This window comes from Rhinoraja longicauda, chromosome 3 (genome assembly GCF_053455715.1).
Source record: "Rhinoraja longicauda isolate Sanriku21f chromosome 3, sRhiLon1.1, whole genome shotgun sequence".
NCBI classification, from domain to species: Eukaryota; Metazoa; Chordata; class Chondrichthyes; order Rajiformes; family Arhynchobatidae; genus Rhinoraja; species Rhinoraja longicauda.
Window position 1 is genome coordinate 31,787,711 of NC_135955.1, and position 13,693 is coordinate 31,801,403.

General features: G+C 40.1%; 1 protein-coding gene across 14 annotated transcripts in view; it reads left to right on the forward strand.

Annotated features, from left to right (window-relative positions):
* LOC144591618 (nuclear factor 1 B-type-like) overlaps positions 1-13,693 on the forward strand; it is a 241,588-nt gene that overhangs the window by 178,437 nt on the left and 49,458 nt on the right. For 10 of the 14 annotated variants that reach the window (XM_078395692.1, XM_078395678.1, XM_078395730.1 and 7 more), the window contains 2 exons: positions 909-1,096; positions 10,851-11,019. In XM_078395692.1, the coding sequence (XP_078251818.1) occupies positions 909-1,096; positions 10,851-11,019 (357 nt within the window). The remainder of the gene's footprint in view (positions 1-908; positions 1,097-10,850; positions 11,020-13,693) is intronic. The other 4 variants (XM_078395686.1, XM_078395731.1, XM_078395707.1 and 1 more) reach the window with 1 other exon arrangement.

The following is a 13,693-nucleotide window of genomic DNA, read 5'->3' on the forward strand; positions in this document are numbered from 1 at the left end:
TGCTGTGTGGTATATGTTGAAGCTTGAGGGGAACTTGGCTACTTGTTACCTCTGGACTACACTAACTGATCAATACATTTTGGTGGATTATTTCAGAATAAGTATGCTTATTCAGAAACAGAATAAGGAATAGGGTAAGTTAAGTCGAGTCCATTTGAGTATATTGTCATATGCACAACTGTAAAGAAGTAAAGGTAACATGAAAATCTTGCTTGCAGCTGCATCTCACGCTCAAAGACTCAAACAACACAAAAAAACATAAATACGAGAAGAAAGTGAAAAGAAAAAGACTGTGCATCAGAAATAACCTGTATCCACTGGCATCATCTTTTTCTCACTGCCTCAATAATAAATATGACTAATGGAAAATTTCAGATAAAGTGATTTTATAATTTCCTGGAAGGATTCAGTATTCACGATTATCGAATGTAGAAGAGTCCATCCAATGTTCTTAATTTTAAAGAAATAAATCTTGACGTTTGGCACTCTGAATTATGTGCAAAGGGTCCTTCATGAGTCGTGACTGTGTTTTTCCAAAACAATAATTGAATTATTCTCTTCTAAATAGTTTTCCTCTGAAATAGTTATGCTCAAAGGACAAATTCAGCAAAGAGGAACAGCACACTTTGAATGAACAAGTTTAAATAATCATAACAGCAATCTGTTAAACTGATTACACACCACGATGGTAAACTGACAAATTTAATGGATGCTTAGGGTTTACTTAATTGTAATATTTTCTGCACGGAATTATGCTTGGCAGTATTTACTACGCCTTTACTAAGCGCACATTATGCACAGAAACAATGTTTACTGTTACAGGAACTGAAAATATGCAATGTGCACATAAGACCAGTGGTAATTTACACTATAGAAAATGTCTTCAACTTTTTCTTTTCTGTTTCTAGTCATCTCAACGAGAAGCCCACCTCCTCCTTCACCGCTACATTTTTCAGCCTCCTCCATTCTCCCTCCTGCTCCCAGTAGTTACTTCTCGCACCCAACAATCAGATACCCACCGCATCTTACCCCTCAGGACACAGCAAAGAACTTTGTACAACTTGGCTGCGGACCGTCCAATTCACAAACAAACCAGGTGAGTTAGTTTTTAACACTTTCCAATAAGTGGTACTGGCTTAGTTTTGTATCGTGTACAAGATTGTTTGCGTGCTATCCAGTCACATGTTACATGAGTAAAATCAAGCCAGACACGTACACCAAGAGCAAAGAGAAACATGCCAGAGTGCAGATTATAGCATTACAGTATTACAGTTACGGAGAAAGTGCAGATAATAAAAAGTGCAAGGGCTGCAATGAGGTAGTTGGGAGATCAGGACTTCACCTTCATCTTATGGGAGAACCATTCTGTTGACTGGTAACAGTTGGGGTGAAGCTGTTCCTGAATCTGGTGGTATGTGCTTTTCAAGCTTTCACATCTTTTGCCTGTCGGGAGAGGGGAGAAGAGGGAATGATAGGGGTGTAAATGGTCCTTGATTATGTTGTCTGCATTGCTGAGGCAACGTGAGGTGTAGCTCAATGGAGGGCGTGGCTGACTTGTGTTATGGACTGGGCTACGTGCACAATGCTCTGCAATTTCATACAATCTTTGGTAGAGCTGTTGCCAAACAACGTTGTGATGCATCCCAAAAGGATGCTTTCTACAGTGTTTCTGTAGAATTTTGTAAGAGTTGTTAGAAAAAATCTAATTTTTCAGTCTTCTGAGGAAGGAGAGGCAATGGTGTGCTTTCTTGGCTGTAGCTGCAATGTGGTTGGTCCAGGACAAACTATTTGTGATATTTAAAACTTAAAACTCATAACCATCTCCACTCCAGTGCCTTTGATGCTGGCTGAACGTGCGTTACCTAATTTCCTGAAGTCAATAACTACTTTCTTCCTCTTGCTGACATTAAGGGGGAGATTATTGTCCTGGCACTGTTACTCAGCACTTTATCTCCATTTCATCATTCTTCAAGATCTGGCCCATAACAGTGGTGACATACGTATACTAGTTAGAGCAGAATTTGGCTGCACAGTTATGAGTGTAGTGGGAGTATAAAAAGGGGCTGAGAATGCACCCTAGCAGGGCATGTGGGTGGAGAATTGTCATGGAGGATGTTTTGTTGCCTCTCCTCACTGATTGTGGTCTATGGGTCAGGAAGGCAAATAATAGAGTTGGAAGTGCTGCCCAATGAACCACTGTGCAATACTATATGTATTTCTCTGAATCATTCTAAACTGGCTTTAAAGCAAAAAAAATCACATGCCAGGAATACATGTGTTATTTTTGTTTCTTTTATTAAGTACATGTGATTTTTCCATGGCAGTGGTAAGTATGTGGAGGGGTTTGATGCTGGAATAGGGAGCGGTGTAGGTCTCAGACTTTTAACATTCACAGCTGTTAATTGTCTGACTCTAGCATTGACTGGAAAAGGTTCTCACAGCAGCTGCCAAAGTTTGGGAATTTATTGTCATTGCTGATTTTTGTTAATCATTTAAATCTATAGATTAAAATTTTATTATTTGTGCCCAGCCACTGTGTCCTTTTATAGCAGCAAAGCTTGTGCAAAAAGCCACCTAATCAACTGTTCCTAAAATGTATCTATGAAGGAGCCACAAACCTCCCACCAACCTTGCCCCCACTCCCACAGTTTGTTGATTGTAAGACCAAGATATTCCTCTGTACATTCCCCCATACTCTTATTCAACCTCAACGGAATCATTTTTCCAATCTTCAGTCATACTCACTATTCCTGTTAACTGTTTCTCTTCTTTCTCTTGTATTTCTCAATCTGGATTATTGTTCATTCCCTTCTTCCCATTTTCAAAAACAGCTACTCCGCTCCTGCTCTCTTCCAGACTACTGTTCATCTCTTTCTTCTCAGTCTAGATTACTGGTCCTCATTATTTCCTACTCTGGTATTGTACAAGTACTCGGTGAGATCATACTTGGAGTATTGTAGGCATTTCTGGTTGCACTGCCTTTAGACGTGTGCAGAATAGATATATGATGGTATAAGAAAATAACTGCAGATGCTGGTACAAATCGATTTATTCACAAAATGCTGGAGTAACTCAGCAGGTCAGGCAGCATCTCGGGAGAGAAGGAATGGGTGACGTTTCGGCTCGAGACGTCTGAAGAAGGGTCTCGACCCGAAACGTCACCCATTCCTTCTCTCCCGAGATGCTGCCTGACTTGCTGAGTTACTCCAGCATTTTGTGAATAAATCCTTCCCTTTCTGGAACATTCCTTCCCTGATACCCAGAATTACAGGTCCCCTCTTCCTCCCATTCCTCTTTGCTCTATCCAGTTTGGATCACTGCTCCTTTCTGCCATCTACTCAAGAGTGTTGCCCTCACAATATTCAATGCTTTCCCTCTGCCCTCCACAATTACCCCTCTTCCCAATTTGAGTTATTGTTCCTCTCCAATCCCCCTTTGCCATTTGAATTACTTTCATACTCTCAACTGCTGAAAGACGATGTTTAAGCAATTGATGTGTGTTTCAGTGAATTGTTGCTGTTCTGAGTGGCAGTTGCATTTTGTCATTGTCCGATTTTATAAGGTGGCATCATTTATACGTTAACAGCAAATTACTTTGGTTATAATCCAGTAATGTTGTCTCCACCCTAAGCTATTTGAACCCTAGTGGTTTGGTGATTCTATTCCCAATCCCCAGTGCAAAGAGATTATTGACAGGACTGCTTCCTAACAATTTTGACACTTGCATCATTTGTCACAAAGTCAGTTTTATTGTCCACTATAATGAAAGAAAGAAAATAATGGGACATACAGAAGAATGCTAGGGCTGTTGGGAGCAAAAGCAGAGGTGGAATATTTGTTCATGTCTGGTGAATAAACCATAGAAGGACAACCTTTAAAACTGGCAAGTGAATGCGTTTCTGGCAAGAGAGAGTACATGAAAGGAAGCTGTGTAGGTGGTGTTGATCTATGAAAAGAAATGGGCTTGTTCAATATGTTGCTTTCTTTCCTGCAAGAGCATAAGAATTTGGAGCAGTGGTAGATAATAAGGTCTCTGGAGTCAGCTCTGCCATTCAAAATCTTCATGCCTGGTTTGATCTTTAGCCTCAGCTGCACTTTCCTGCCACTGCTCCTAAAGATTGAAAGTGTATTTCTGCCTTGGATGCACTTAATGAATCAGCCTCCACTTTGCTCTTGGATAGGAAACTACAAAACATCACAAACCATTGACAAGAACTTTCTGTTCATCTCAGTCTTAAATAAGAAACACCTTACCCTTCATCTATGGTCCCTGGGTCTAGATTCCCTTATACCAGAGGAAACATTCGTTTACTGTCTAATCTGTCAAGACCCCTTTAAAAAACATGTATACTTCAATAAGATCACTTTTCATCCTAAATTCCAGAGAATATAGGTCTTATCTCCTTAAACTTTCCTTCATGAATCAATCCGGGGAATCTCCTTTCCATTGCCGCTGAGCCAAACATGTCTTCCTTTAAATAAGGAGACTAAATCTGTACACAATACTCCTCACCACAGCCGTGTACAGTGCTTCCCTGTTCTTTTACCTATCTCTTTGCAATGACAGCTGAGATCCCATTTGCCTGAAGAAGAGTCTAAAGAAAAAGTCCCGACTCGAAACGTCATCTATCCATGCTCTCCAGTGATGCTGCCTGACCCACTGAGTTACTCCAGCATTTTGCGTCTTTTTATTTGTAAACCAATATCTGCAGTTCCTTGCTTCCACAATTTCCCATTTGCCTCTCTGATGACTTGCTATACCTAAATGCTAAGGTTTTATGTCCCGCAGAGGAGGATACCCAGGTCTTTCCAAACACCACCATTCAGTGGCCTTACACCATAGAAGTAATATTGTGCTTTTCTTATCTGGATAACTACATATTCCTCCACATTATACTTAATCTGCTCCTCACATTATTGATGAAATAGCACACTTCTTAATATTACAGGATGGTCTAATTCACTTCCATCTACAGATATTTTCATACTGATGCATAATCGGCTCAGCTGTCACAAATAGGTTATTCTGGCTGGTTAGTTTTTTGAAATGTAAGCTTTTATCCTTACTCTGATTATAGTATCTTGCATGCGGATCTGGTGGCAAAACTTTATGAGAGGCTTTGCATTGTTATGTTTGACTTTATTACTTTATTCTTACATCTTAAGGCATTTGCAGTCACGGAGGGGTTAAATAGCCCATTCAGTGTATTCTATATTAGTTTTTAAGATGTATGTGGACTTAATGTAAGAAGGAAATTATGAAGGATGTGTTAAATATTTTCATCGTTAAATAGTACACTGTCCATGTGTTCACAGCTCGACTAGCCTTTTCTCATTTCCTAGAAATGTTTATTAAAATATTTCATAAATTAGCTCTAAATTAAGTCACTGCACACAAAGTGAACCCTTGTAAAATTCAGTCCTTGTTATTGCAAGTCTGGGCAGGATTACATTTTTGTAAAAATAAAAATGAAGCAGATGGCGTTCACTGGCTAAGAAGTTTTATTTCGTAACTTGCATTACAAGTGATAAAAAAGGGAGAAGTGAGATGCTTGATCATGTAGTTTTATTAATAAATGCATCCTGTTTTACGGAAGCTGGTGTTATTTCCTCAGAGGAAGAATGTAGTAATTGAGTATTCAGTAAATAGTCTGCATTGTGAGTCTTATCCTCGAGCCCTTTTACTAAATAATCTAAAGAACATTGACGAACAGCAATGATGTTCAGAGGAATTTTGGAGTCCAAATCCATAGTTCCCTGAAAGTTGCAACTCAAGTAGATAGAGTATAAAGAAGGTGGGTGGTATGCTTGCCTTCACCAGTTGGGGCATCGAATATAAGAGTCAGGAAGCCACGTTGAAGTTTTATGAAACTTTGATTGGACAACAATTGGAGTATTGTGTAGAATTATGGTCACTCCATTACAGGAGGGATGTGGAGGCTTTGGAGAGGATGCAGAAGAAGTTTACCAGAATGCTGCCAGGGTTAGATCATTTTACTATTAGGAGAGGTTGGACAAACTTGGATTGTTCTCTCTGGAGCTTCGGAGGTTGAGGGAAGACCTGAGAGAAGTATATAAAATTAGAAGAGATATAGATTGGGTTGACAGAACCTTTTTCCCCAAGGCCGAAATGTCAAAGACTAGAGGATATAGCTTTAAGGTCAGAGGCGAAAGGTTTAACGGAGACGTAAGGAGCAAGTTATTACAAAAGGAGCGGTGGATGCCTCCAACACACTGCCAGGGGTAATGGTGGAAGCAGATATGATGGTGGAGTTTATGAGCATTTTAGATAGGCACATGGATGTGCAGAGAATGGAGGGATATGGATCACATGCAGGCAGAGGAGATTAATTTAACTTTTCATGCTTGGCACAGACATTGTGATGGGCTTGTGCCGTTCTGTTCTATGTTCTATATGGATGACACTACTTCTGAAAGAGAGCTGCAAAAATACTCTATACTTCACCCCTGACTTCTATTCCTGCTTGCAACCTCTCCAAGCATGAAGACTGTCATAACTAACCTACCAAAAGCACAAGAGCAGATGAATCCCTCCACTAATTCTCTAACTTCTATGTCTTATTATGTTCAATCTGTGATTTATTTTGATGAGCTTTTGTTGAAGAAAAGGTGGAGAAGAGGGCAATCATTTAAAAAAAAAAAATTCTCATAATTACCTTACTTTAGCTACAAACAGTAATTGGCACTTGGGAGAAATGGGGAGAGACTGAACTTGTGAGAGGGGTTTTCTGTTTTCCAATGACTTGGAAAGGTTTGTACAAAATCACTTCCTTGAGATTTCCATCCTGGGAAAAAGATTCTGACTGTCTGAAGAAGGGTCTCGACCCGAAACGTCGCCCATTCCTTCTCTCCTGAGATGCTGCCTGACCTGCTGAGTTACTCCAGCATTTTGTGAATAAATGTCCATCTTATCTATGCTTCTCATAATTTTATACACTTCCATCAGGTCTCCCCTCAACCTCTGAAGCTCTAGTGGTGGGGAAGATGCTGGAGTCAATTATAAAAGACGAAATTGCTGAGCATTTGGATAGCAGTAACGGGATCATTCCGAGTCAGCATGGATTTACGAAGGGGAAATCATGCTTGACAAATCTACTGGAATTTTTTGAGGATGTAACTAGGAAAATTGACAAGGGAGAGTCAGTGGATGTGGTGTACCTCGACTTTCAGAAAGCCTTCGACAAGGTCCCACATAGGAGATTAGTGGGCAAAATTAGGGCACATGGTATTGGGGGTAGGGTACTGACATGGATAGAAAATTGGTTGACAGACAGAAAGCAAAGAGTGGGGATAAATGGGTCCCTTTCGGAATGGCAGGCAGTGACCAGTGGGGTACCGCAAGGTTCGGTGCTGGGACCCCAGCTATTTACGATATACATTAATGACTTAGACGAAGGGATTAAAAGTACCATTAGCAAATTTGCAGATGATACTAAGTTGGGGGGTAGTGTGAATTGTGAGGAAGATGCAATAAGGCTGCAGGGTGACTTGGACAGGTTGTGTGAGTGGGCGGATACATGGCAGATGCAGTTTAATGTAGATAAGTGTGAGGTTATTCACTTTGGAAGTAAGAATAGAAAGGCAGATTATTATCTGAATGGTGTCAAGTTAGGAGGAGGGGGAGTTCAACGAGATCTGGGTGTCCTAGTGCATCAGTCAATGAAAGGAAGCATGCAGGTACAGCAGGCAGTGAAGAAAGCCAATGGAATGTTGGCCTTCGTAACAAGAGGAGTTGAGTATAGGAGCAAAGAGGTCCTTCTACAGTTGTACCGGGCCCTGGTGAGACCGCACCTGGAGTACTGTGTGCAGTTTTGGTCTCCAAATTTGAGGAAGGATATTCTTGCTATGGAGGGCGTGCAGCGTAGGTTCACTAGGTTAATTCCCGGAATGGCGGGACTGTCGTATGTTGAAAGGCTGGAGCGATTGGGCTTGTATACACTGGAATTTAGAAGGATGAGGGGGGATCTTATTGAAACATATAAGATAATTAGGGGATTGGACACATTAGAGGCAGATAACATGTTCCCAATGTTAGGGGAGTCCAGAACAAGGGGCCACAGTTTGAGAATAAGGGGTAGGCCATTTAGAACGGAGATGAGGAAGAACTTTTTCAGTCAGAGGGTGGTGAAGGTGTGGAATTCTCTGCCTCAGAAGGCAGTGGAGGCCAGTTCGTTGGATGCTTTCAAGAGAGAGCTGGATAGAGCTCTTGAGGATAGCGGAGTGAGGGGGTATGGGGAGAAGGCAGGAACGGGGTACTGATTGAGTGATCAGCCATGATCGCATTGAATGGCGGTGCTGGCTCGAAGGGCTGAATGGCCTACTCCTGCACCTATTGTCTATTGTCTATTGTCTAGAGTAAATCTTCCAAGTTTGTCCAACCTCACCTTACCGCTGATATTCTCTCATCTGGTTGTAAATAACCAGATAATAATTTATAAGTAAATTATAAAAAAATGTTTATTTGAGTGCCTAAATTCAAAGTAATTACTGAAAGAGAAAAGGTTCATGAGATTTGCAGCAATGTCTGTTGTGGTATGGATTGCCACACCAGAAGTAATAAAAGCAAAATTCCAAATAATGTAGTTAAGAGAATCGAATAATTGAGGAACGTCTTGCAAAATAAATATATGAAAGTTTAAAGCGGGAGATTGGAATTATTTTTGTGCATTTCTGCATTAAAGTTTTCCAATATCCCAAAAATGGTCTTCATTTGGATGATTCTTTGTTCAAATCTCCTTTTTATATCCTTTGCTCCAAAAGCATTCTTACTTTTCTTATCAGGCGTTATCATTTTAACACAGATAACTTTTGTTATAAACATTCCACACGCTGGAAGTGTTTGCTTAATTTCACATATTTATCATTCCCCTTAATAATTTGCAGCCCTGTGAAAATCCAAAATTTATATCCCAAGAGATGTAGTGTGTTGGATGCCTTGGCCCTTAAGTTATGAGAACAGTACTGTTTGAGCATTATTTTGTTGAGTGTTAATAGACATACGAGTTAGTTTTTAAAATTGATTGGGAGTAGATTGTACAGTATCTTTGCATGTTTCCAGGAATCGTAAAAAACTAACAAAAACAGCACAATTTTTAACCAATAGTTTAAACATTTACAGAGTGTGATATAGGGATTGGGGAGTACACTTACAATTTAGAGTAAAAGTTGGAATACCATAAAAGCATATAGAAGCAGAATGTGTATTATTTTTAAGTGATTTATATGTTGAAATGTTTATCTGAGGAAATTACAAACCATATACATAAAGTTAGAATTTTACAGCCAAAGATTTTATGAAAGGTTAATCTTGGTTTAAATATTAACCATTAAAAGCCTCCTCATATCTCTTGAAGCAAAACATAACAATTTCAAGGTATTTTACAGTGGGAAGGGTGGGTGAGCAATTGAATTACTTGTCAGAACATTGATTCGGCCTGATTAGGCTGGAGGGGGTTTGAAAACAAAGGAGTACTGACAGGAGGTTTGGAATCTCTGTGCTAAATTGAGCACACGCAGTATTCCTGGCAGCTTTGCATTATATTAATGCCGAATGTTGATATTTGCTGGAAAGTCTGGATCTTTATTTATTTAGAAAAATGCTAATAGCATGATTTCAACAGCACAGCAGTTGTATATACATATTGAGCTGAAAAGAACATCCCTTAGGCCTGTGAGTTCAAAAGGTTACAAGTAATAAAAGTCACAATTTATTGGGGAGAATGAAGGCAATCTTACAGATAGGTTTATAGGAAGCTTTCAAAAGCATGAAGGAGATAATGAGGAAAAAGGTTTAGAGTATACGATCACATTCAATTGGGAATTCTGAAGGGACGTCTTTATTCGGGGTGGTGAGAACGTGGAACTCGCTCCCACGGGAAGTGATTGAAGCAAATGGTTGAGACTCATTCAAGAGAAGGATGGAGAAGAAAATGAATGAGAAAAGAATAGAGGGCTACAGGTCCTCGCTGGGTAATGAATGCTGGATTTATAGACACTCTGTAGATATGAGGGAGCGTCTGGGAGAACGGCAGCTGGATGGGGCAGACCTACTGGCAGTTGTTGGTCAGCAGGCATCTCCAGCTAGGTGCACATAGGCCGTTTCCACGTGCGTTTCCTCCCACCCACCTCCCTGAGCCGCAACAACCTTAGGGCAAGGCCGAGCCGAGCAGAGTGGGGAGCACTGAGTAGACTCACTCCCTCTCACTAAATCAGGGAGGCCGGCTGGCGGCCATTCTTCCCATTTCTGCCACCGCTGTCTCAGTTCATTTTCCAATGATGAACAGTTCATGTCACCAACAAGTTAGAGTCATAGAGTTACACAGCATGAAAACAGGCCCTTCGGCCTAGCTTACCCATGCAGACAAAGATGCCCCATCTACACTTGTCCCGCCTGCCTGCTTTTGGCCCTAATCCTTCCAAACCTTTCCTATCAATTTGTCCAAATGTCTTTTAAATGTTGTGATAGTACCTGCCTCAATTACCTCCTTATTCCAGATACCTACGATCCTCTGTGTAAAAAAGTCCTGTGCAGGTTCTCAGCAATGGAACCCCATTGTCCTGTGTGCCTCCTGTACATTGAGAGATTTAAGAGAGGAAAGATAGGAGTGGAACTTGGGCAGGTTGGTCTGGATGCCAGGTTCAATATCATCTATCTCAAGTACTACGGACTGAATAAGAATGTTAGGCACTTAACAACAATACTGAGCTTTTGGGCTAAAACACTTTTTATACCTTTGCAGTATAAAAAGAAAGATTACCTTTGAGTATATTATGTAAAACCATGATCTGGTATACTGATCCTCTTTGTATTTTTGTGTTCCCTTTCACAGCCAAATAGTAGTGGTCAAGTAGTGGGCAAAGTGCCTGGTCATTATACATCAGTACTGGCTCCCTCACCCCATCATGGCATGTCCAGACCCGTGAGCCTGGCCATGTCTTCAGACACTAAACCCATCACTACATCAACCGAAGGTGAGGCAACATCATCCCCATCATCCAGTAAGTACCATTAAGTTAGATGTGTAGGGAGGAACTGCAGATGCCGGATTAAACCAAAGATAGCCACAAAGTGCTGGAGTAACTCAGCGGGACAGGCAGCATCTCTGGAGAGAAGGAATGGGTGACGTTTTGTGTCGAGACCCTTCTTCAGCCCAATTAGGGATAAGGGAAATGAGAGATATAAACGATGATGTAGAGAGATAAAGAACATTGAATGAGAGACATTCATTGTTCTTTCTCTCTCAACATTATCGTCTATATCTCGCATTTCCCTTATCCCTAAGTAGTCTGAAGAAAGGTCTCGACCCGAAACGTCACCCATTCCTTCTCTCCAGAGATGCTGCCTGTCCTGCTGAGTTACTGCAGCTTTTTGTGTCTATTAAGTTAGATGAGGTGGTATCCTGTGATACAGGAATATAATTCACATTTATGAGGTAAATAGAATAATATCTATAAAAGTTTTACTTTTATGCTTGGTAAAATGGTTTGTTTTGCCCAAGGTGCATTTTTTGCCACTTTCTCTCATTTGCATTATTAAAACAGAACCTAAAATATGCAAACACAATAGAATGACAATGATTTAACTGAGTCAATTGGATGTTGAGGACTAATTCCTGTGAACACAAAATGAACTTCAGTAACGGCCAGCTTATTTGACCATTAACTGATCAGCTCCTCCGAAACAATGAACAGCATCGGACAAAGATATAATTATACTTGAACTTTTGATTTTACGGTAATAATAAATTATTCCAGAAAATCTGGTTTGTGACAGCTGCAACTTACAATTGAAACGGTATTGTAAGCTTTGACTGACCACAGCAAATTTCAAGAGAGCAGTCTCAGACTGTATTAATGATGAAAATCAGATGTGCTGGAATGTGCTGGGATAGATCATCTTTTTCCCAAGTACTGTGGTTAAACTGCCACACTGTTCTGTATCTCTGTCTGGATGAAGTTAACAAAGGCTCACTAATGTGTTCCATGGGAGACTGTCAGCAGTGAAATAGGAGAACAATGTCTTCTTTTGAGAAAACCTCTAGACAGCTGCGACTTGTGTACTAATTGATTTGCTGTGGCTTTGCAGCTTCTCAGCTGTTCAAACCCGTGTCTGGTCACGTATAAAGTACAGGTAGTTGGCCTGGGCCTAAGAATTAAAGGTGAGCTTACAAAGAGTGCTGCAAGTGTATATATTTTTTGTCCTAAACCACAAATCTGCTACGAGGTCTATTGGAGTAATCCTACCGTGGCATTGCATTGAGATTTGTCACACGTTTGTTTATAACATTACGTCTAATTCAAAATCAATGAAAAATAAAGGTAAATTCGTGGCTAGCCCTGAATTTGTAGATTGAGTAAGTTTTGCTCGATTCCTCCAGGAAAAGCAGCAATAATTCCTCAATGCTTTGTCAAGCTTACACAGTGAGTAGCTGACTGTACAGACTCAGTAGGGAAAGCTCTCAGTTTAATCCTCCGCCTGTGTTTAGATCACACAATACCGGGGTAGTGGCTTTGCAATTCATCTCAGTGTTCCTCGTTAGGAAAGTTAATAATTGATTTTGGGTCATACTCCTCGATGCCACTCTGTGATCTTTGGTAATGGGGAAAGACAGGATAACACCAGACCCTGTGACTGAACAGTCTGACAACAATTCAAATCCAGAGCCTTTCAATAATATTATAATATTAGCTATTTATCAGGTATTGGGAGACAATCAGCAGCCATGGACACTCCTCCAAGAGCAAGGAGAGGAAGGGATAGAACTAAATTAATGCCAAAAAAAATAGATTTAATCTCAATATTTTAAAAGATGATTTTCTACCAGATCTTATTTTTATGCTAAAGGTTCTTTTGCTTCTTTTTACCCGTTAGTTTTGTATTTTTCTGTATTACCTTTTCCATTCACACAGACTAAGGAGGAAAATTTCACAATTCATACAGCACACATCGTCAGTAAGATAAAAACGGAAACTGGAAGAAATCACTAAGCAGGTCCAAGACACAGGGCGTAACATTTCAGATCAGTGATCCTTCACCAGAAATGCAAAATGTCAGAGAGAAAGCAGGTTTTAAGATGCGGAGAAAGGAGGGGAGAAGAAATGAGGTAGAAGCAGGAGCAATTAAATAATAAAGTTGCTGATAGTACAGGTTAAGATGGGGGTAATAGGATCAGTAAAACAACAAAAGAAAAGTCTTGTAGAGATTAAACCACAGTATTATTATCTAAAGTGGTTGAACTCAATATTGTGCCCACAAAATTGCATTAAACCTAGTTGAAAGGTATTGCACCATTCCTCAAGCTTACATTGAACTTTACTCAACAGTATGGGAGATTGTCAATCAGAGAAGGTTAAATATAAAAGTGGAGACAACCAGGAACTCTGCTCACTCTTACACTGAACAGATGGTTTTGCAAAGCCAGTTATTTCTATTAAACATTACCCCTTAGACTTTGCAATATCCTGATTCCCACTTGGCTATGTGTTCCAACTATTTTCCTTCAGCATTTTCTGCACGTATATATTTTTTTTAATTGTTTAAAACCGAAAAGCCAGGTGAAGTCCAACATCCTAAATAAATCACAGATTTATGTATATGAAAGAAAGAAGGTGATCATGACAAGCAATTTTCTCTCCTTCCTATTGTATGCAAAGTTAGAGCAAATAGTTGCTG